The 23,614-nt window shown below is 39.7% G+C and overlaps 3 protein-coding genes across 3 annotated transcripts; 1 reads left to right on the top strand and 2 right to left on the bottom strand.

Moving 5' to 3' along the window:
• Nucleotides 1-2,435: 2,435 nt before the first annotated feature.
• ndufab1b (NADH:ubiquinone oxidoreductase subunit AB1b) lies at nt 2,436-6,302 on the bottom strand. The gene is made up of 5 exons (XM_084371058.1): nt 6,090-6,302; nt 4,599-4,718; nt 3,781-3,868; nt 2,818-2,942; nt 2,436-2,710 (listed from the first exon to the last, which is right to left on the bottom strand). The coding sequence occupies exons 1-4, from the start codon at nt 6,258-6,260 to the stop codon at nt 2,851-2,853; spliced, it is 471 nt and encodes a 156-aa protein (XP_084227184.1). The 5' UTR covers nt 6,261-6,302; the 3' UTR covers nt 2,436-2,710; nt 2,818-2,850.
• A 435-nt stretch (nt 6,303-6,737) lies between these two features.
• dctn5 (dynactin 5) lies at nt 6,738-11,557 on the top strand. Its single transcript, XM_084371590.1, has 6 exons — nt 6,738-6,906; nt 7,098-7,166; nt 7,299-7,417; nt 7,800-7,911; nt 9,316-9,418; nt 10,505-11,557. Exons 1-6 carry the CDS (start codon nt 6,859-6,861, stop codon nt 10,600-10,602), a joined length of 549 nt encoding a protein of 182 aa, XP_084227716.1. The 5' UTR covers nt 6,738-6,858; the 3' UTR covers nt 10,603-11,557.
• A 2,041-nt stretch (nt 11,558-13,598) lies between these two features.
• Nucleotides 13,599-21,935, bottom strand: hapstr1a (HUWE1 associated protein modifying stress responses a). Its single transcript, XM_084371589.1, has 5 exons — nt 21,474-21,935; nt 20,287-20,367; nt 19,622-19,689; nt 19,219-19,429; nt 13,599-17,094 (listed from the first exon to the last, which is right to left on the bottom strand). The coding sequence occupies exons 1-5, from the start codon at nt 21,667-21,669 to the stop codon at nt 16,784-16,786; spliced, it is 867 nt and encodes a 288-aa protein (XP_084227715.1). The 5' UTR covers nt 21,670-21,935; the 3' UTR covers nt 13,599-16,783.
• Nucleotides 21,936-23,614: the final 1,679 nt, after the last annotated feature.

The raw sequence follows: 23,614 nt of genomic DNA, 5'->3' as shown, positions 1-23,614 counted from the left end.
ACTACAATGTTTTTTATAGAGATTCTATCAATCCACAGTGTGTAGTTGGATCACCTGTAAACCTATTATGCACATTGCTTTGGGAGACTGTTGAAACTATATATAATATATTATATATATATATGAGAATATAAGCGTACATGTCTATAATCAAGGAGAGGAAGTCTTCCTCTCTCACAAACAAAACAGGAAGTACCTTTTTATTTTCAAATGTCTTCCTCGGGTCATCAAAGGATTTTATCTTAAACTTTGGGGGAAACTGCACTTTTTGAAGGACAATCTTTATTTGTATGGGTATAAAAATTGACAAAAACGAAGTCGCCTGATATTACAAGGTATAGAAAACCAACTCCAGTGTGCTCTAATAATGAATGTCTCCTCTGATGCTGTCTATTTGTTTGGTTTCATTTAATCTTTTTATTCTCCTTCCTTTGTTGCTTGGTTTGTTCTGTATTTTTTTTTCTCTTATTTTTCTGGATTTTAGTGCTCTTAAGAGAATCTGTACTAAGGTGTAGAGTAGTAGGTAGTAGGTCTTCTGTTGGCTGTACTCGTATACTGATTACTGTTTGTAACCCTCTGGCTCCTGCAGCCGTCATACAAAGCTGTAAAACTTGGGTACAACCCTCAATAAAAGACTAACAATGACTCAGTGACTCCTAGAGTCTTTATTTCTCCATGTCTCTTTCTTGTTTTATTTTCTTAAAAGAAAGGAATTTTAAATCTGTGAGACCATTTAAATCCTTAAATTTCTATTTAAGAAATGTGTTTCTGGGCATTTTCCTCACATTATTTTTCTCTGCCAGATAATCTTTCATGTTTTAGTTTTAAGTTTGGGGAGGGGGAAGGAAAATTCATCACTTTAGATATTTAAAATCACAAGAATTCACTCTTGAGGTACATTTTAAGCTCAATATCTTAAAATGAAGTTTTGTCTATTTTTTAAAGTTTTTTAGTTATATTAAAGGTGCAATATGTAAGAATTGGCCACCTGTAAAATTCATACTCCAATAGAAATAGAGGATAGCATATCACCAGAGTACCGCTAACTGTAGCTGACATTAGCTTGTCAGCTCAGTTAGCCATGCAGCTAGCAGTCCTATCAGTCAGTGCCCACCACTGGAGGCCTGAGCCACTCTATTGGACTATCATATCTTGAGGTACAACGTGGTACTCGATAGGAAGGGCTGGTGCTAGCTGGTTAGCACGCTAACTTAAGTAGATATATCTGCAGCAAAGTACATAGACGTCTTTGTTATAATGTCAAACTGTTAATTCTTTACATTCTGCTGCTAATTTTAGTTAATTTGAAATTTTTAAAGTAACATTCCTACATATACAGTTTCACATGAGACCAAGTAAGAGATTAATAATGAAGTTATAAGGCATGTAAAGGAACATATGGTTGAGCCAGTAGTGGAATAAGCATTCATATCTACTTGCATATGAGTATCAATGCATTATTGTAAGAAAAATAGTCTATCATAAGTGAAAGTTAAACTTTCAAACAGAAGAATTAAAAGCTTGGCTTCTGCAGAAAAGGGCCCCAGTGACAGACATACATTACATGATTAAATTGTTGATAGTGATGTCTTAATTGGATACATTTTACTGTTGTATTTTTTTGGATGTGTAGTTGAGCAGTTCTGTTCAGTCAAGGCCCTCCAAAGATTCCAAAAACGAGTCTGGAGGGTCGTGAGATGATCAATGTGGTAGGAAAAGCTTCTGCTGCACAAATATTAAGTCATTCTTTAGACTTTTTTTTAAATGTTGGATAATTTTAGACTTTAGGCTTCAAACAATTATTTAACAGGCAACCATTTGGTAAGTTTAGAGGGTAAAAGTGTCTTTGGTAGAGCTGCCAAAAGGTTGAGAATCACTGGTTTAATTTATGACTTTGAGAAGCTTATCGCATGCTTCTTAAACTAATCTGAAAAGTAACAAATCTACAGCTGTTGCATATATTTGGGCGGCAATAGCTCAGTCTGTAGGGACTTGGCTTAGGGACTCAAAGGTGGCTGGTTCAAGTCCCCCCTCGGACCAAAAAAGTATGATGTGGACTAGTAATGGAGATTACTGGTTCACATCGTGGGCATTACCAAGGTGCCCTTGAGCAAGGCACCAACCCCTAACACTGCTCGTTGGGCGCTGTTGCATGTGGCAGCCCTTTCACTCATTCTCCTCTGTAATGTGAGTGATAAAATAAAAAGAATTTCCCCTTGTGGGATGAAAATAGTATTAAAAAAAAGATACAATATTTGTCTCTGAAATTAAGATGGAAAAAGTACCTGTAAATCTGCTGTCCGAGTTTGACACTGAATCTCCTCTGTGGAAATGATTTCTTACTCTTGCACTTTAAATGATGTTACTATCTCGTCTTACAACATTGTGATTTTGTCATTCTGTCCTCTGAGAATGGATATCAAAGCAGACACACAGACCTTTACAGCATGTGTCTTTATTGATCTATTCTTGAGAAATTATACATTGGAACCACAGGGTGGAGCTGGAAAAAAAATAAACAGTGATATAACCTTGTTTTATATTTTGTTTAATCTCCAAGCTCCCAAAGCACATGTTCATTTAAATACAGTCAAACACAAGACACGGCAGCCAACAACGCCGTAGTGGACACAAGAGCTGATGGGAGGAAGTGGAAAATGTTTTTTCTGATTCACGAGTACTTCCTGTGGGGTCACGGTGGGGTCACTCTCTGGAAGAAAATATGGAAAACTGAGTGGTTAGACAGCAACTAAAAGAGAATGTATGTGTGTGTGAAATAATGATGAGGCAGAGAGAGAGAAAGAAAACATAGCTGACCGAGACTTGCCTCTGTAACGAGCTATGGAACAATTATTCATAAACGTCCTTCTTGTCTGCAATATACTGTACAATCTCCTCAGGACTCATCAACTTCTCGGCTTCTGCGTCAGGGATCTCAAAGCCTGCAGGAGAAACAACATTTTCTGTCAAAGACTGCAGCCATCAGTGTTCCTCGTCCTACGAGCACCAGATATCTCCAAATTTGGTGATTTGTAATTTTTCAGTTAAATTTAAGGACTAAGTGTACCTTTGTGGATTAAAAAAAAGTAACACAATGGATGCAACTAACTTATTTTTTTCATTATCAATTGATCTACATATTTTCTCAATCGTATTTTTTTGTCTATAAAATAAATAGGGAAAATGCCCATCACATTCTCCCGGAGTCCTTGTTGAAATCATAAGACGTCTATCAACCAAGCAACGGTCTAAAACCTACAGATATTCAGTTTGCAGTGATAAAAAAGAGAACACCCAAACAGCAGTTACCAACAAATGAGTGCAAACTCTACCAAATGTGTAGAATTAGTAAGAGAGATGCTCACTTTAAGAAAACTGAAACAGGGAGCTGCAAACAGCATAACTGTGCCACGAACTGTCATTATAGCATGGCTAATTTCTTTTAAACGCAGCTTTTCTTTGGGTCCAGCATTTCTTTGTTCACACAGACCTCACCTCATGAAGCCAGAAGTTGAGTGCTGGCTTTAATCAGAGTTACAGTGTAATACATTTTAACTTGTAAAGCACTCACCAAGTGAATAAACTGACATAAGTCTACAAGTGCACTATTTCAAAATGCATTTTCTCCCTACATAAAGTCCATTCTACTACAAGAAGTGCTCCAAGCTGTTTGGCCATCACTCCTATCCAACAGTAACATTTCTTCTGTGGCATCATGTGTAATTCTGTGTACCCATGTCAGTGTAGCAGCAACACACACATGCTGAGACACACACTCACCAAACTCATCCTCCATGGCCATGATGATCTCCACCTGGTCCAAGCTGTCCAGGCCCAGGTCTTTCATGAAGTGGGAGGATGTCTGCAGCTGTGGAGCAAAGAGTAAACGGGGACTTAAGAAATGTCATTTTTCACAATCATGAACTGAATATTTATCATGCATATTCCAAACATATACTGACTAACACTCACTCAACACATATTGTTACTTCTCATTAGCTGGATTATTTCCATTCACCACAGAATTAAGCAAGCTTTTACTTTATCAGCCTCTTAACATGGTCTCTGACAGGATGCAGGTTCAACAAAGTCTGTTGCAGAATAACAGACAAAATAACTGATTCTGACTTTTATTTTTCAGGTCCTCTCCGGTAAACAAATAAATAAATATGATCATTAATAAACCTGATATAAAGAATAAACCAAATTCAAGATTTCAGATTGAAAGGATTTTCTTTCTATTTGAAACCAAAACATAAATCACATGTAACCTTTTAAGTAAGAGACACGACATTTCCATTAGGGCTGCACAATATATAGTTTCAGCATTGACATGCGCAATGGTCACAATTCAGATGTGTTTTTTGGATTTTCACAGCTTTTAAGCTGAACATTAAGATTGCAGCACTTGATAAATATTAACCAAATGTGCCACTCGGAGGTTGTAACCATGGCGACTCACTATTCAAGGGATCTGGTGAAAGTACATGTATTTTGCAAATAAACTAAAAAATTGCAAAATTGTTTTTCCACAACTGTGCAGCCCTAATATCCATCTTTCACTGATAACTTCTTAGCCAGTCGGCGCTCGGTCTCACCTTCTCAGGGTTGATCTTGTCGTAGAGCTTGAGGACATACATGACGCGGTCTTTGATGGTCTCTAGGGTGAGGGGGGGCAGGTCACCGTACTGTCGGCACAACACTCCCACTGAGGGGACCTGGAGAAGATGAAGACGAGAGGGTCAGGAGCAGGGGTCAAGGAAATACACAGAGGACAAAGAGGTGGGAATGCTACTTATGCTCACTTCCCATCCATGGGTCAAAGGTTATGAGCACAAACTATTAACAGGCTGTAGCTCAAGAGTGCATTTCAGCCACAGTAGTATCACACTGTCTGAGGACTTCTCGGAAGAGGATGATCGCAAGCATACAGGATGGACAAATAATTACCAAAGCAAGACATCAATTCCCAATGAATTGCCAGCACACGGGATAATTATGAAATGCACAGGATCTGGATTTTTCATGGTATTTTGCACTTTTCTTTCATTGTTTTATTCATTAACTCATCTTAACCAGTATAGTCTGTAATGCTGTCTTTTCTGGTATATGCAGACAAACAGGAGGAAGGCTTCAGCTCCTCACATGTACAGACTAAGCTGAACACATTAATCCAGTATTTAGATTACTTTGTTAGCTAAAAGTACAACACAAAACAAACTTTAAGACTCTACTTCTGGTCTTTAAAAGCACGTCATCTTGTCTGGCTTCCCAATATACTTCTGACCTCTCATTATATCAGGGAGTGGTCTTCTAACTGGACCAAAATATAAGATCCAGATACAGTGATGGTGCTTTTTAGTACTTTACAGGGTGGATGTATAGTTCATCACTCTCTTTGGGTTTATACGTGTTTTAATTTTCTGGTGTTTTTCTCTCTCCAATTAATTAAAGTGCTATATATAAATACATTTATCTTGACATCCTTCTGACTACTTAGGTAGTAACACATGGCTTTCATGACGTAGAATCTGTTGTAACATTACATCATCTTTATTATGAATGACATGCCATTATGGTAACACTGAATATGCTGGTCCCCACATCCCCACACAGCAATAAACTGAAAACATCATAGATAATTAACAAATACGTCTAGCTGCAGCAATGTTTTACAATTCAAAAAAACCATGCGGGGCTGTCAAAGCACTGCAAGCCGCTCCTAGCTAGATTTAGCTAGGTTACAGTGTTAGGAGGCGCTTAGATTAGGTTTAGGCAGCATATGGCTCTATATTGCAGGTGAGAGAGAAGCAACAACATACGTGAGTCCATGAACTCACCAACTTTGCTAACTAGCTAGCTAACGTTAGCTAACAAGCAAAACATGGCCGTTGTGCAATCAAAAATGTGACGTTACAAGGTTTCATGGATGTCAGGCAAGATATCGCTCTAACAGATTTGCACTCGGAGTAAAATAAAATGATAGCATGCCATCCTGAACTTTTAGCCGGCTAGGTTAGCCTGACAGTTTTGAAAGGCGTCGGTAGGTCACAGCAGGCCACGACTCTTCAATGTTACAGGAGACTCACCCGGCTCTGCCCGAGCCACCGCGTCCTCCGGCTGTCGGCGGCGAAGGAGAGAGGTCGGTGGATGGCTGCTGCCGGGGCGGCAGCGGCTCTGACTGCCAGGTTGACAGACGAAAGCCTCAGCGAGGGTCGGGCGAGCGAGCGGACGCACTGCTGCAGGACACGAGCCGCCATGACGGAGAAAACTGACTGTCGGCTCCCAGCGTGCAAGGCGAAGAAGAAACGGGGTCAAGGGCTCCGGTGTACGCATGCGCACAACACAAGCTGTGTCTTTATTTTGTGTATTTTATTTTATTTGTGCTTGATACAATGTAATTGATCAAAAATTCGATTGAAAATACATAATGCTCTAAATATATAAATATTTACTTAGATAAAATGTAAAATACAAAAGCGCTAAGGAGCGAGGATTCACCTCAGGGGAAAGCAATCAATTGCAGACTAATATCAGGAATGAGTAGTTTTATCATTGCCCAGACAAATGACCTGAAGGAACAGAATAATTCAATAGTTTATATACATTCATAACTTTTGTACAATACAACTCAAATATAAGATATTTCAGTGGACTGTTTCATTTCTTCGGTTAAAGGAAAACCATCGATGATTTGGCACTCAACTCCTACAGTCTGAAAGTCCATTCATCAGAGTCGGCAGAAGAAGCGAAGCTGAGCGAGCTGACAGCAGAGCAGAGAGCAAAAACAGATAGATGCGTTAGCTATTATTACTGAATTATCCTCACTGTCTGACATATTTTACCGAATTCACAGCCATGGAGTTGTCTGAAATACTGTACAACAAAGCGGAGTACATTGAGACGGTAATGTGTTGGATTTTAAGCCGTTGTTAGCTAGCTAGTCGCTTGCTATTTGGCTAACAGTAGCCGAGCGGGGCGTTGGGCGTCGGATAGGCTAACTGGATCATTGTTTGTGCTCAGTTCAGATAAACAATGAAGACAAGAACACACTTCAATACAGTTATTGATTCATAATTTCTGTCGTCTTATTTCAGGCTTCTGGCAACAAAGTGAGCAGACAGTCAGTGCTGTGTGGGAGTCAAAACATCGTCCTCAATGGCAAAGTATGGAAAGAACAAAAATACACCTGCCTGACAGTGAACTTTACAGCTGTGTTTCAGAGCAGTTATGTTGTTAATAATATTTGGCTGTGATATATATTTAACTTGTATGTGTGTGTTTGTTCTGTCCTCCAGACTATAGTCATGAATGACTGCATTATCAGAGGCGACCTGGCTAATGTCAGGGTGGGCAGACACTGTGTGGTGAAGAGCAGGAGCGTCATTAGACCACCTTTCAAAAAGTTCAGCAAAGGGTAAAACATCCTTCTCTTATGGCAGATATATTGTCAATAAAATGTGAGAATACAGTGAGAACTGCTCACCACAATGTCCCAGAGAAAAAAAACAATGAATTTAATTGTACTGATTTGTCCAAACAACATCCCAAAACTCAAAGACATTCATTTATCTATTAAATACGACAAAGAAAAGCAACAAATCCTCACAGAGAGGCCTAAACTAGCAAAGCCACAGTACAGAAGAGGACTGTACGGCACATATTCTTACCACCTGGTTGATTCTTGTCAATAATTAGAGATTACTCCCCCCATCCTTAATTTCTGGTTGCTGCATGCCCATTAAACAAACAGCTGAACTTTATCTTTTTCTCCTCCCACCCTCCATCTCTCCGTCCAGAGTGGCCTTTTTCCCGCTGCACATCGGAGATCATGTCTTCATCGAGGAGGACTGTGTGGTCAACGCAGCACAGATTGGTTCCTATGTCCACATTGGCAAGAATTGTGTCATAGTGAGTGGGATCACTCACACACACGCACACACACACAACCAAGCTGATCAACAGAAGCAGGAAACTATGCCGAAAGAGCTAAATCTCTGTCCCAGTGAGAGAGGATATAAAAGGAGGCTCTGTCTCTCTTGCCTACGGTCAAACAGTCACATGGTAGTCATGATCAGATGAATTTAACAAAGCAGCAAACTGCTCACAGGCTGATTTGAGCAAAGACATAAAGCTGGGACCAAATGTGAAATGAAACACATTTAATGACATATTTAAACATTTTATTGCAGTTGAGCAGTCTTACCACGACACATTACATTTAATAACCATTGCCTTACTAGGTTGCACAATTGAAAAAGCAGAATTTAAAATGGTTATTTAAACAGAGATGTCTGATAGTAAGACAAAATCATATGTCTTGATTTTAGTTTTTTTTAGGTTTATTAAAATAGATTATTTCCAGTTGAAAACAATAAATTGATTGTTGTTTAGAATATCAAAGTAGTATTAGAGGCTACCAGAGTCCACTCAAACCTGAAAGGATACATCGTTGAGAGGGCAACACTTGACCATAAACAACAGATAATGTAACAATTTCTTTTTAAAAAGAAGAATATACAGCGGTGAATATGCAGCTTTGACCTTATTTTGTTAGCTGATGTTTTGGCAAGGCTTTGCATTTTTAAAGTAGTAGAAGAAACAAAAACATGAACAGCTTCTGAAGCAAGCAGATGTTAAAAATATGAATGCCATTAATATTAACAATTGAAATAAAAATATAGTAGATATGTACTTAGCTCTATCAATGTATTATCCCTGGAAACGTGCATTCAGTGATGAATTGCCCCAAATGCTATTGCTTTAAATTTTTCTCATATTCTTCTGAGTGTATTATGTTGATAGTATCATCATGCAACATTTTGGTATTTTGTGCTACACATGCATGTTCCTCACTGATTGTTGTAACAGGTTAGAGCTGCAATGACTGGTCGCTGGTCAATCCAAAGGAAATAAATCTTCTACTATTAATATAATAATCGATTAATTGTTTCAGCTATTTTGCAAGTGAATATGTCAAACATTTGCTTCAATTTGAGTATTTTGGCTCTGGGAAATTGTGATTCCCATTTTTTTTCATTTTTTTTTTTTTTCATTATATAGACGACACAATTAAACAATCTCAGATTAATTGATAATGAAAAGTACAGATGTGATTCGATAGGTGCTATTCCAACAAATTTATTCAGGTTTTTTTAGATGTTAACAACTTTTTTAAAAAACTGCTGTTTTGTTCACCAGCCATTGTTTTTCATTGTGTAATACTCATAATAGGAAAACACTTGGAGTCAGTAAAAGCGTCTGACTCAGTATCACATGTTTGTTAACTTGTCTTTGTCTTGTGTTTGTGTGCAGGGTCGTCGCTGTGTGCTGAAGGACTGCTGCAAGATCCTAGACAACACCGTGCTCCCCCCAGAGACCGTGGTGCCGCCTTTTACCGTCTTCTCTGGATGCCCAGGTCAGCTACAACACACAAACACACACCTCTTTCAACTCTCTCTTCTAACTTCCTGGGGGGTATTCCAGAAAGGAGGTTCAACAAACTCTGAGTCTATCCATGAACTCTGAGTTGACTTACCCTGTGAAGTGAAACTCTGAGTTTTCAGTTCCAGAACAGCTGATCTGAGTCAGGTAAGTCGACTCTGAGTATGTTAACTCTGAGTTGAGCTCGTGCCTGACGACTAGTAAAAAGCCATCATCAATGGAGCTCCGATACTGTGATTCACCATGGCAACAGGGGAGAAAACAGGAAGCAGACATTTTCTGGGAAAAAAAAAAAAAAAAAAGCAACACGGCTGCGGCCGTAAAATCACTGACAGAGTTTTAGATGCGGTCTTCTTTTCATTTGGAATTTAACATCAGTTTCTTTCATATTAGCCTTTGGGGAAGTGGTTGAATGTTGTTTAGTGTTTTATTTTAGGCTATTTTATTTCATTTAAATCGGCTGAAAATGAAATAGCCTACCTATAAAAACAGTCTCACGGTGGCTCCTCCTCCTTCTTGCTGCTGAAGGTGATTGATTAACCTGCGAAGTGATTAAAAAAACAAAAAAACAAAAAAAAAACGCAGAGGATGGTTCAGATCTGAGAGCACGTCAGCGATGACGTGTAGCCTGATATTCGCTGTGCGGCCGGAGAATATAAATGACGGACTGATGAGGAGCGGTCTACTGTTCGGTCCAGTCCTCGTCAGGGAGCGAGAGCTCATCTAAATTAATCTAAATTCTCCTCCTGGTGTAAAACTGTGTGAATTATTTCTGCTTCAACATGATCGGACTGAAGGAAAGGACAGCCGCTGTCAGACAGCTCCGTCAGACTCAGGGTTTCTTCAGGTGAACCTGCCAGTGAGCAGGTTATGTTCACAGAGTCAGTTACCGCGGTAACAGACCCAGAGTTTAAGTTATCTCTCTTTCTGGAACTGAAAACTCAGAGTTTCTCTCATCTCAGGGTTAACAAACTCAGAGTTTTCACAAAACCCGCTTTCTGGAATACCCCCCTGGTCATCTCTCATGTCTTTATCTGTGTTTATCTATTCTCTCTCTCAGGTCTGTTTTCAGGAGAGCTCCCAGAGTGCACGCAGGACCTGATGATCGATGTAACCAAGAGCTACTATCAGAAGTTCCTGCCTCTCAGCCAGATCTGAGTCCTACCCGTAAACAGGATTCGGCAGGATTCACACGCCTTTCAGCCAGTTCCCGGTCTGGGTCGGGGTCACTCATCAGACTGAAACAGACTCTGAGAACTCACCTTATATCCCTCTGCTCCCAGAGACCCTGAGTTTCTCTGCCCAAAGAAAAATCATCTGGTCCTATTAAGACCACTCATATGATGCTAGTTTATGATTATTAGTAAAGCACATAATTAATAAAATAACTGCAAAAGGCAGTTTTGTATATTTGCAGCTCCAAATTGCAGCGAGAGTCTTAATCTTTTAAATCCAAAAATCCTATAAGGCACACTCGTGTTTACCATCCCAGCTAGTCTGAGATGCCTTCAAGGAGACAGATACAAACCTTCAATCAACAGGCACTCAGCTTTAGATGTTTTTTGAGTATGTATTCTGGTAAGAGTGCTGTGGAGAAACTCAAGGACCTCTGTGAGGCTGGCTTCGACCTCTGACAGCAGCTGTAGGTGAAGATGAGGAGGTGGAGGCGCTATGTGAGGGAAGAGGGTGAAGGGCGGAGGTGTTTTGAAGAATGCGGGAACACAGCTTGTAAAATACCACCCATGGACCAAAACAGTAGCAACAACAGTTGTGTTTGAGGATGTTGGCTGTACATTATTCATGTCCACACATCACTTGGGCAAGAGAGCAGTACACTCATATCAATCTGTCAAATTTTGTTGTTTTAGTCTATCTTTTTAATTTTCAGTGTTGAAGATGATGTGTTTGTTTGCTTCCTCCTTCACTGGCTTATGTAATTTCTCATAGAACTTATTTAATACTGTGTGGATTTATATTTCAGTATGTTTCAAATATGTGCAGGACAACCCTCTGTGCTTTGCCTTTGTCATTCTCTGAGCGTACAAAAAAACAGAGCCAACATCTAAAATAGTGCAGCAAATAAATGAATATAAATTAAAATCTGCCACATATGGGTTCTGCTCTGTCTTATGCTTTCAATACAGTTTGCAGTTATATTGTATGTTTATACCACAGATAAAAAGACAGATCTGGTCATTTAATTTAAAGCAATGCCATGGAATAATGTTTTGAAGAGTGGGTCCCGGTTTGTTCTGAGCCCACGCTTGAAAACAGGCGAAATAAACATCTGTTGCTGCTTTTATGCGATATTGCTGATTGTCTTTTTGAGCTGTTAGTGCAACGATATGCAAACAAAGGCAGAGAGGAGGAAGAATGTGCAAGCAAGTGAACATGGATATAAATAATCCAGTGTTTATAATAATCAAAGCTTAATTAGCCTTACATGTGGCATGTGCATTTTCTTAAGTTAACATAACTTTTGTTTGTTTTATGGAAATTCTTGACGCCACCTTTGATCCAGGAATTATCTTGTAAGCAACCAAAACTTAAGTAAGTCTCCATTTGGTGTTACTTAGCAAAACACACTGTGTATTTCCTTAAGTCTAGCTAGCATACTGACTGGATTTCCTTTCAAAAGCAGATTTTTCTTGAACTGAATCCTGCTTTGTTTACATCCATGTTTACTTCCTAGCAGTCTTCTTCTCTGCTTTGTTGTTAAATTGTTTTGTATTTGTCAAATTACCGCCACCTCTTGGTGAGTCAGTGTGATAACATGAAGTGATTCTAAAAGTCAAATACTCCATAGGGAACCTTTAAGATATCAGGAAGGCTAAGAGACACGTGAAGAAGAGCATTTTCCATCAGAATGTGATCATAGTAGATGGACAAAGATGGACAGCATCAGAACAGGATAACAAACCTAGCAGAAGTGTCTCGCTACATTTCCTCATGGCAGACACTTTGAATGTTTTTCTAATGCTGTCCTCTGGCAACACCCAGTGGCTTACAGCAGAGCTTCACTCTAAGAGAAATGCTAATTCTCATCTAATCAAGTCTTTTCTGTGATCCTTCAACAGTTCAGTGTAGAAATTAAGTCACCCACAACTTAAAAAACACAGCTCTGAAAGGTCTGAAAGAAACTGCAGACCTGCTTCAGTGACACTGCAACTTTTTCTTACAGTCATATAAACAGAGCTCTTGATATACGGCACAGGAGTTTGCTAAAGCTAACATGAGTTTTCAATGTGTTATAAAGCCATACGTTTATGTTTGGATCTGTAAACATTAGAGCAAAACAGGCATGTCAAAAAACACAGGCACTCAAAAAATATCCAAAACGAAGAAGGCAATTAAAAATGAAAAAGCCTTTTTTATAGTGGCTAAATCCTTTTAAAAAGGCCAGTCATTAAAAACTTTACCATGTTTTGACCATTAGGTCTTCATTAGGGTTTGTATTTGAGGTTATGGTGGGGTGAGAACAAAAACAGCCCACTGCCAAACTAGAAGTACCACAGGTCCAGAATACGGGACCAAAACTCTCGCTTACAAAAAGTTAAATAATGCACCTTTAAACATGAGCTAAATCAATAAGCTGTGCAGTGAAAACAAATGAGGTAAACAGCATATTATTATGTTACAACTTAAAGGGCTCCAGTAACAGTTTGGTTTTCCTTGCCAATGAATTTTTCTTCTGAATGGTGAACCTTTTCAGCTTGGACCTCCTTCCACAAGAAGTAAAATTAAATACACTACAAGAGCACAAATCATTCCTTTATATTTATTTATACTTTATATTCATATTCCATTATACCTGCTTACTTCTCCTTATCTGCATGCCAACAGATCAGTCCAGTCTGTAGGGAGAACCTGTGCTGCAAGTTCTTGAGTTCACAAAATACTGTATATGTGCAAACAGCGAGGAATGACAAGAAAAACTAAGCTTCTTGTCTTTGACTAGAAAAGTTTGCTTTGTTGTTTATTTCCTGTCAAGTGATCACTCGAGCAAATGTGACTTGCCATATTAAATTTTCAACAAAAAAAAAATCCTGTGAATGATCTAATAAAAAATCTATAGGAATTAAATGTTAAGTCCAATTTTTAAAAGGCAAACAAGATAATTTAAATATTTTCTTTTTAATGAAACATAGTCCATCCAATTGCAACTCAATGGTTTTATTTCTTTTACAATGTGAACCACATATATCATACCAACAATTAAATGTTAAGTATATAGATTAGCCATTTATTACTTTTTAAACAAATAAGTATCAAGAAACAGCTGATAATAGTGTTGGCTCCAGAGACACGTGGCATGAGTCAGCCTTTTCAAACAATGTGGATGAAGGCCGGTGACTGGCTCAGGGGAAGAAAAGAAACAACACAAAGTGCCCCCTCTACTATAACCAGGCGAATCAATGGGGGTCAACGCTGCAGGTTGAACAGTGGGATTGGAAAGACTCTTTAGTTGAGCCTTTGGGAAAAAATAAAAACAATAGATAGTCTGAATTTTGATTCATTTTCTGTCAGCAGACACTTCACATCTTCCCTTTAACTGACATATCGTCATGCAACAGAAACGCAGGGAGGCTAGAACTACTCATTTGTAACTAAACGCGCCATTTGGTTTCAGCCATGTATAGTACCAATGACAATGTGGAGTGTCAGACACTAAACAGTGAGTCAAGTGTCTGGAGAAAGAAAAACAACTAAAATATTTTAAATGCATTCCTCTGATTTAATGAAGAAAAACGCAGACAGACTGTCAGGTCCGTCAAGTTTTCTACCGAGCAGTCCGCAACATCCCACTGTGATGGACTCGTAATGTGACTTTTTTAGGACGATTTCCTATTCAAGAAACATGGATCCTTCCTATGTTACATTATCGAATCAGACCTGTGATAGCTAAAGCTACCAAGAACTTGAGACATTTTTTTTGTATAAAAAGGTATATTTTTTTAAACCAAGACCGACATGGTTTCCCCATGAATTACTTGTTGGCCCTCCTCCACAGTAATCAGAGGCAAATCAAATCTCCCTTTCCCAAGACGAGGTTTACATTTTCAGACTAATTCAGTGGTTTCACTTGTATGTGAGAACAAACATCCTAAATGCAGACCTCTTAATTCCTTTTGACAGAATCAACAAATCTCAGCCTAGTTCCTTTTCTTTCAGACAAGCCAGTAATTATGTATGAATATAAAAGCCAACCTATAACGCAAAAAAATGAAATCTGTGACCAAAATGTAACAGAAGTTAAAAACTGGCATGCTTTATACAACAAAAGAAAACCCACTTTCCAGGTCATAGAGTTGAGGGGAGTGAACAGAACCTTGGAAAAGGAGAAGGAAACATTGACATCCCACAAGTCAGCCACAGCAGGTTTTACAGGTAAAGTTGGATGTATCACTACTACGGCACCGGAAATATTTAAAGTTGATTTTATAACTACACAACTCAAGATGTTTTAAATAATTTACACTTTGTTAGCTTCCTATGCTAAATGAAAGCATATTCCAACAATTGAGTTTATTACGCCCACAAACAAGCTTAGATTTAACTCCAATAAGACCCTAAAATAAGCTTTTACAGTACCAGTTCACATTACTTAACAAACTGTTAAATATACCCACACTTCTGACTCATGTGATATCAGTGTCTCCTGCTCGACTCCCTTAAACAAGGATGTAAGGCAACGACCATTTCAAAAATGAAACAAGCCCCAAGTTGCATCATCCTGTACCAAGTAAAATCAAACCCATCCACGTCTTACTAATGCACACACCCCTAATACAAAAAGCAGATGGTGTCCCAACACCCAATCCATATCTGAATTATCCAGAGCCTCATGTGCACTGGCCGACATGTTTGGTGTTGGGAAACACTACCTTTGTAAGAACATTTGAGATTTATGCTTTCTTTACAGCACCGATTATCTTCCGATAAGTTAAATCATTTGTCGGGTAAGGACACGAGAACTACTGCTCCACAAGTTGGTCAAATAATCTCAAAGAGTTGTGCGTGAGAGCTCCATTTCTAGTCATACCAAGTGTTTACATCTTCTAAGCATCACCTGGTAAGTAATGTGTGGACCGACCACAAGTGGGCCTGTTTATGGTTGGACAAGGCTACAACGGGGATACAATGGAAGAGCCGATTTTGTTTGCATGAGTTAGAGGTGAAAGCTAAGTGCAAAAATCCTTATTGCAACTCATCAGAATAATCACGAGATCACATAAAACAGCAGCTGCTTTCGTAATAAGACTAGGGGTAAAGGGGGAGAGGGCGCCGCAGTCAGCAAACGGGCTTTCTGAGAAGCTGAATACACACACAAAAAAAGTTTTCCTTTCCATTATCCTCAACAACAAAAAAACAAAACAAGGTGAAGGTGAAAGAACGCAAAATTAACTTGGCTATCACTGCTGCAAACAGTGGCAACAAACCTATAATTTTAACACTGGTGGTTGAAGAACTACAAACAAAAAGGGCGACTGACTGAACTAAATCGAGCCACTGTTGAAGCAGAGTAGTTAGCAGAGATTAAGATCTAAATGTCCAAACATCAATGGCCTGCTATTGGTAGTAACATGCCGTCAAACTAGTAGCCAGAGAGATGTAACTGGTTACAGATGAGGCAGGAAGATGCCACAGATGTGCTCCTGCTGGGAGATTGAGCTCCACCACTGACAGGCAACTGAGAGCTGCAAATGATGATGAAGTAACAGAAAAAAAACAGGTGGTGGTTGTTTTGACGCAGAGGTGAGTCTCTGACAGAGGTGGGTCCGACATTTGGCGAGCAACTTCACTGAGTGAGACGATTTGATCATGGCCCTCACTTCCTTATTAAGGTGGTGGGTGAGGATGGGTGAGGTTAAGGGAGGGAAGGGCACGAATGTGTCAAGGATCAAGTGGCTTTAACTTGTCAAGCAGCACAGTGCATGTTCACCACTATGAGAACTGTCTGCATCCCAGGATGAGTTGGTGGCTTTCTTCGTTGTCTCCTTTCCAGGGCAGCGATGTCCGAGGAGTGTGTGATGTCGGCCAGACCTCCCAGTCGCCCGCACATACACTCATCAAGTGTTCTGATTGCAGATCGGTGATTTGTGGCAACAGTGTAGGGAAAGGAGACAAGGAACAGAATTCATTCAACATCTGAACAGACTGAACCGAGACCTTCAGTCCTTGTTTTCATTTTCAGCCCGGGTTCTTCGGCACAGCCAGGCTTCTGAACGTCTGTCCATCTGCACATCTGTCCCACATAAGCCCATCCATCCCCCTCTCCGAGCCTTGGCCTCGAAGGCTTTCCCCCCCACCCCCCTCACACACATAGGCAGGCATCAGATCAGATCATCCTGTTGCGTTTGTGTGTAGGGGAGTCTGTGATGACATCACTACACTGGGTGGAGTTTCGTTTCCTAGTTGCCCCCCCTCCGGCAGAGGCGGAGCCTGTAGAGTCCAGATGCAGCGCCATCTCCTCTGCGATGAAAGTGTTCAGGTCAACGTCTTGGAGCCCGTTACGCCTGCCACGGCAGACCGGGCCCGAGCCGGAAGAACCACCTCCGCCACCTCCGTTACTGCTGCTCCCACTCACATGCGTGGGAGACCCTGGAGCACCGGAGCGCACACTGATACTCGCCATGGCTCCGCTCAGACCTGTGGAAGGAGGAGGAGACGGGATAGAGAGGAGAGAGCAGCAACAGACAAAGAGTATCACTGGATGGAGAAATAAGACAGATAAGTAAGCCATTTCATAAAAAGCTTGATAACCTGAATGATGCTAAAAAACAAACAAACAGCATCCTGTCAGTGTTTTTAAAATGAAGGCTACAAGTAGGCATGGGACCATATGAAAATTTCATGTGATTATTATCCTGGCTAAAATAATTGCTATTCACAATAGTATCCGAATAATCAGAAACAAATATTTTTAATTGGCTGTATGTATGTTATCAAGCTTTTCAAGTCACGTTAGTCAAGATTATCTCTATAACAGAAATTCACAACAATCAATTTATCCTTAGTGTTTTCATTTCAAACTGTAAAAAAAAAAAAAATCATATCCTCAGTGATACATCAATCCAGTACTCAACATAGTTGTATGAATCCTAATGGCAACTGTCTGATTAAAGTGGCACTGACACAGTGGGGCAGAAAAATGGTATGTGAATCTTCCTATAGAGAATTTTTGCATCGAGTCTTGCACAGGCAATGCTTTACCATGTCAGTGACCAAAGCCTGTAAGTTTCCATCTCAGAGCTAACTTAAAGATGTAAAAGGAATGTCACCTTTCATCAATAACCAGACATAATCAGTTAGGGGCTATTAAAACATGTGGCTAGGAAGACTGGTGCATGAAAAAGGACACAGTAAGTAAACATTTCTTTGACAGGACTTCATCGTTTATCAAAGAAACCCACTCTGGCTGGTGTTCTGATTTCATTTGGAAGTGAGAAAAGAACAGGAGTCGAGTTATAGCTCCTTCAGAATGGCATTGTTAGGATGTTTGCCACAAAACAGCTCTTGAAACAGGTCGTCACTTGATGTCAAAACTTTAAGATATCTGAACATTATGACTACCACAGCAATAAAAAAGATTTGACAGTGACTTTAGACGTCAGGTGTAACTTCAATCCACAGTTTGGTAAACCAAACCATTTCTATTGCCCGACGGGATGACAAGTAGAAAAGTACAGTATGCGCTCTACTTGTAATGCAGATTCCTCATTTGTAATCCAACAAACAAAAAGCTCCTCCTCTGGCAAGGACATAAGGATACCCAATAACTGGTTTTGTGCTACAGATTTGTTAAAAATACATCAAAGTTTGCTTGTGTTATCACACTGAACAATAAACTGTGAATCTGATTGTCTTAGAGTCGAGGATGCCGTTGAAATCAAAATGAAGTTTTGGTCCGAACATACACAAACACTGGTGGTGAACGCAAAAGATATCTGACAACTGGGAAAGGACACACACTGAAACCACCTGACACTGACCAAACTTGTGTGTCTGTAACCTTAACCACCACATGCCTAACATCATCCACCCCTTACCTCAGCTACACCCTAAAATGGCCCCTTTGAACGTGGAGACCTTCAGATAAAGTTCTGAATATTCAATTGCGCTGACAGCACAACGAAACACCATCAGACTGTAATATAACTGAATTACCTAATGGAAAAAGTTCCATCTGCATATTAAAAAAAAAAGGGGGGGAGGCATTAAAAAAAAATACTTGGCCTTTTGGTTCAGTGACATGTTCTCCCTCACAAACACAAACACACACACATGCACACACAGAGGAGGGGCTAACAACGTGAGGCCCTCTTTCACCATTGGCCAATACTTCGAAACCCGTTCACAACATACCCTTATCTCTGGGCCACATGTGGCAGCAGAACAAGACGGCTGAAGGACAAGCGTGCTTTCTCACACTCACCAACTAACATACCGTAGATCAGAGCTAAGACTGCAATACAACTCTGAAATGATTCAGCTAATATTTTAACTTTGATTCTTCATAATAAAATCCCATATCTCATACCCACTCTATCATATGTTGCCAAACTTTAAATCTATCAAAGTTGTGGATTCAGTGCACCCACACGTCCAAGAATCTGTGTGCGTGAGAATGCCCACACACAAAAACAGATGTGCAACATGAGTGGCCTTAAAGACCAGCAGTACCACTGATTTTCCATCCAACTATGTAGCTGCCACTTGGGTTTTAAATCAAGTTTCTTATTAGGTGGCTAGAATGAAATTCAGTATCCTCACCATGCAGTGCTATGGCCTCCCTGAAGGGCTGAAGGTCTGCTTCCACAGATGAGCCAGTCTCGGCTGGTGAATTAGCCCGGCTGGGGGCCACCATGGCCAGCCGGGGGTTGGCCCTGCTACTCCTGTGTGGTGGTGCTTTGCCGCATAAAAAGCTAATAAGGTCCTCCCTACGGATGGTTCTCCGACGCTTTTTCACCCAGGCCAACATGTCCTGTGAAAGAAAACCATCTGTTAGCCACAGCTCAATTTTATTAACAAATTCTGAAGCCATTTTTTGTTAAATACCCCTATTGTGTAAATATAATGTAGTCTGTAAGCATCTGGTATCGGAATGTGAAAATATGACAAGGAGGTGTTATATCATGAATTAAGAATGTAGGTGCCTCAGGGGAACAAGACCCACCTTATTACGCCGTTGGTGGCCTATCTGAATGCCTCGATCGAAGCTTCTCTGATGGGCCTCCACACTCTCTATGATGGTGGAAGACATCATAAAAATTTAAAAACAGTTTTTATTATCATGTATTCCAAAGCCAAGCAAACGTGAACAGTACCTTTAACAGCAACCCACATGACTGGCAGCTTTCAATTAACATCAAATTACTCCTGGACGGTGCCAACTACTCACCACTCACTAGCAATACTCCACTTTTAATTTTGCAGTCTGTTTCCCCAAAAAGGGCAAAAAATTCAAGAGTCCAGTCCAGTACATACTCTTTGTTATTACAACAAACCACCTCTGTTTCACTAGCGAATTCTTGACATTGTTGTGTACAGGTTTTAAAACACAGCCTTATTTTTTCCTCACACTGACTATAGGTGTCTGACATACAAACACCTACAAGCCCTGTGACAGACTGATCAATGTGGAGCTGATAAGAGTGATAATGACCAGGTCTGTTTACAACTTGCTAGATGAGCCTGTCAATAAAAACATGTCTACATTTACAGTACAGTGATTGCCAACTACAGCCCATATTGATGAAATGAAGGACAAAAACAACTGTAGGTGTAGTAGCTGGCAGATCAATAAATCACAGTCAAGAGAAGAGGGATGTTGTTAGATACCTTTGTAGAGGTTGGTAACTGCTGTAGCAGAGTTCTGAAATGGCACCCACAATGACAGGCCCTGCTGATGGCATACTCTGTCTGTGGGAGGAAAAAGGGAAATATGTTTGGTTTCTATACAGGACAGTTGTGTGTAGTCTAAAAGCAAAGCACCCTTGATGAATGGGACCAAAAGGACAACAAAACGTCTGAGGGGCACAACAGCTTGGTGATTGCAGGGTTGAAGTGAAGATCGCTTTCAATCGCCATTTTGTCTTGCATCTACAATTGCATGAACAGGGTTTGGCATAAAAATAACTGTCAGCCAGTGCTAGATGGCTAGCTTGGCAGCAGCTTGTTAGGCAAGAAAGCACCGACACAACAACTTAACTGCCCTCTCAGCAGTTAAGTTGCAAAGCTATGTCAAACATACATGCCAAACATGGGTCGACTCGACAAGTCGGGCTCTGTCACTTTGGACAGGAACTTGGTGTGTCTGAGAACACAACAGCCATAGCAGATTGTAGACAAACCAATATTTCCACAGCGAAAAATACTATCCTCGCCATTTTGTGATTATAACGCTGGCTATGCGTTGCTAAACAAACTGCTCACTCAGCAGCAAACCGGGCGTTGAAAGCAAGCGTACACTTCTGTGCTATTAACTTTATTTCCTTAAAGCACATTTTCACGGCTAATCTTGTCCGCTCTATCAGATGGTTACACTGACAGTATTCAAGAGACTGTCATCTGGGAATGTCGCGTAGCTACGATTGTTGTTACCATCGCCATTTTGTAACTAGCCTGGCTAACGTTACGTTAGCCATCCGCTGCTGTCCAACTTGGTGTCAACAAGCTAGCTTTTTGACAAAGAAATTATTATTAACTTAAACTACTTCAAATAAATCTGTCAAACTAGCTGAAGTTGTTTAAGAATTAAAACAGGCGTACAACGTAAGATTCGAGTTTGTAAGGTCAACTAATTGTTGTCTCAGGCTAGCAAAAGCTAGCTAATTTTAGCATTGCAAAATCAGCTGTAAACGTTACCCAGTACTGGCCAGCGAGTTTGCTAGCGAGCTAGTTAGCATACTATCGCCACTGGCGCTAGTTCACAGTAAGTAGCCAGGTTGCTGACCACCAAGCCAAAGGTATACTGGCTGTGTAAGAAGCGCTAGACGAACAAGCAAACAGAAAGCGCTGGTTTGAACCTTTGTATAACTGTGCCACAGCAGTGGCAGAGTTCTGGAAGAGATGCCACAGTTTATCCTGGTCGTTGTCGGCCTCCTCTTCGCTCGGCTCCCTTTGCTCCGCTTCGGCCAAACACTGCCGCTCCCATTTTGAGAACCAGTGCTCGGGTCCGTGTTCCTGTATCTCCGCGTCTCCGTCTTCCTTCTTCTCCTCCATTTAATGCACCAAAACTCGATGAAATTGCCCTTTTAATTTGTTAAAAGATTAATATCTGGATACTATGTGAAGAATTACGTGAGCAAATTCATGAATACTGTTAAGCGTTTAACAATTTCGCACTACAATATAACGTCGCTCACAATTGCCACCATCTGTGAAGATAAGCTTAGCTAACTATTTTGCCTAGTTGTCGACGTCGGGATATATACAACGCAGACTATCCTGTTATGCGCTTCATCCCGCCCATTACACTAGATGTCAACGACAATTGGCAGCATGAGCACTGCAGGGTGGGCTCGAGGTGTTTTCTCGAAATTTCATTGGCTCTCCGACACGTCGGTCCTAGCATTGACACAAAAGAACCTCAGTGAAAATAATTCCCTTTTACTGAAGCTTGCAAGAGAGTGCAAGTTTTGTCAGAAAAATTGCTATTAGAATAAAATATAGATAAAGTGAGTAATAATATAACACAATATTTTTGAAACGTGCTTCATAAACAAAGTTTAACATATTTTTTAAAATCTTCTGTGAGTGTATTTATGCCCCTTTAATAAATTCATAACCTACATGTTTCAAAAGGTCTGTAATAACCGTATAAACTTCTATCTTTCGACAAAAGTAAATCAGCTTTTTTTTCTTTAATCAGTCAACACCCATAAACACTCTTCAAGTCCATTTAACTTATGAGATAGTTCACCCGTGAGAGCAGAGTTTATGTAATATGCTGGATTTGCAAAAAAAAAAAAAAAAAAAAAAAGGAAAAGGGGCTTTAATTATAAACTCTATAAACATAAGCTGAGATGGGATCAACATGAGTGAGTCTGTCATTATAAAAAGCCCAACTGCGACTGTGTCTAAGGCCAAGTCCGATTGCAGTACTCCTTTATCTCCACATGATGTCGCCATTTACTTATAATGGAAGTAATATCTGTTTAAGCCACGGACAGTGTGGTTTCAGCACTGCAGATATCCAGTTTAGTAGTAAACACATTTCCTAAAGGGATAATTCAGGATGGGACCTAGTTCTCTCTACAAAATGGTAATATTTAATAAGAGTTGGTATGTTTCACCAGTGAGTAAGCTGAAGTAATTGTAGTTTTGTTGTAAGTGATTTACAGTTATTTTATTTATAGATTTTTCTAATGTGCATTAAATTAATGAATAAACATTTTATATAATTCTTTAAATGCGGCAGTGCAGCTGAAAAATAAAAAAGACTGAAATTGTGCATTTCTCCTCAGTAACACTGCGTCCAATTTTTTGTGGTTGCAGGCTACTTTTGGTGGATAATACTATACATTTTTGATGTGTTTGATGTAAAGTTGGTAGTTTGTAGTCTCGTCTAATTTTGCTGTCTTTTCTGTAAATGAATCTAATTTATTATTTTGCAGCAAAAGAGGCGCTGCAGTGACACAAGCAGGCACTTGGCAACCTTTCAGTCAACACAGACTAACCTGAAGAGCATCGCAGGATCCGGCTGTATCACACTTATATAACATTGTAAAAAATATATATATCGAAATACATTCAGAATTAAGTGAGCACGTAGCTTAAGTGCAGCAGAAAGTAATAGCCTTGTAAATCATGGTGCAGGTCCCCAAAGTGACGGTATGGTGGAGAAAGTGTAGCACAATGTAAAAAATACTGCATTGAAGTAAAAAATCCTGTATCCATGTTTTACTTAAATAATGTCGATACAGTAACATAAAGTTGAAACTCTGTTAATTTATGCAATGTGTTTTTTTTTTATATTTTCATTTATTTGTATGATATATGATATATGCTGCAGGTAGTATACTGTGTGCTCATGATTTGCATAGGCTTCAAAATGTCAATTTGAAGAGATAATACTTTTTATTATTATTATTATTATTATTATTATTATTATGATTATTTTATACAATTTACCGGAGGAAAAAAAAAAGTGATACCGTTACAAAAG

Source organism: Pagrus pagrus (assembly GCF_965226575.1).
Source record: "Pagrus pagrus genome assembly, chromosome: 13".
NCBI classification, from domain to species: Eukaryota; Metazoa; Chordata; class Actinopteri; order Spariformes; family Sparidae; genus Pagrus; species Pagrus pagrus.
Note: the sequence above shows the minus strand (reverse complement) of the source record. Positions and strands in the feature narration are given on the sequence as shown.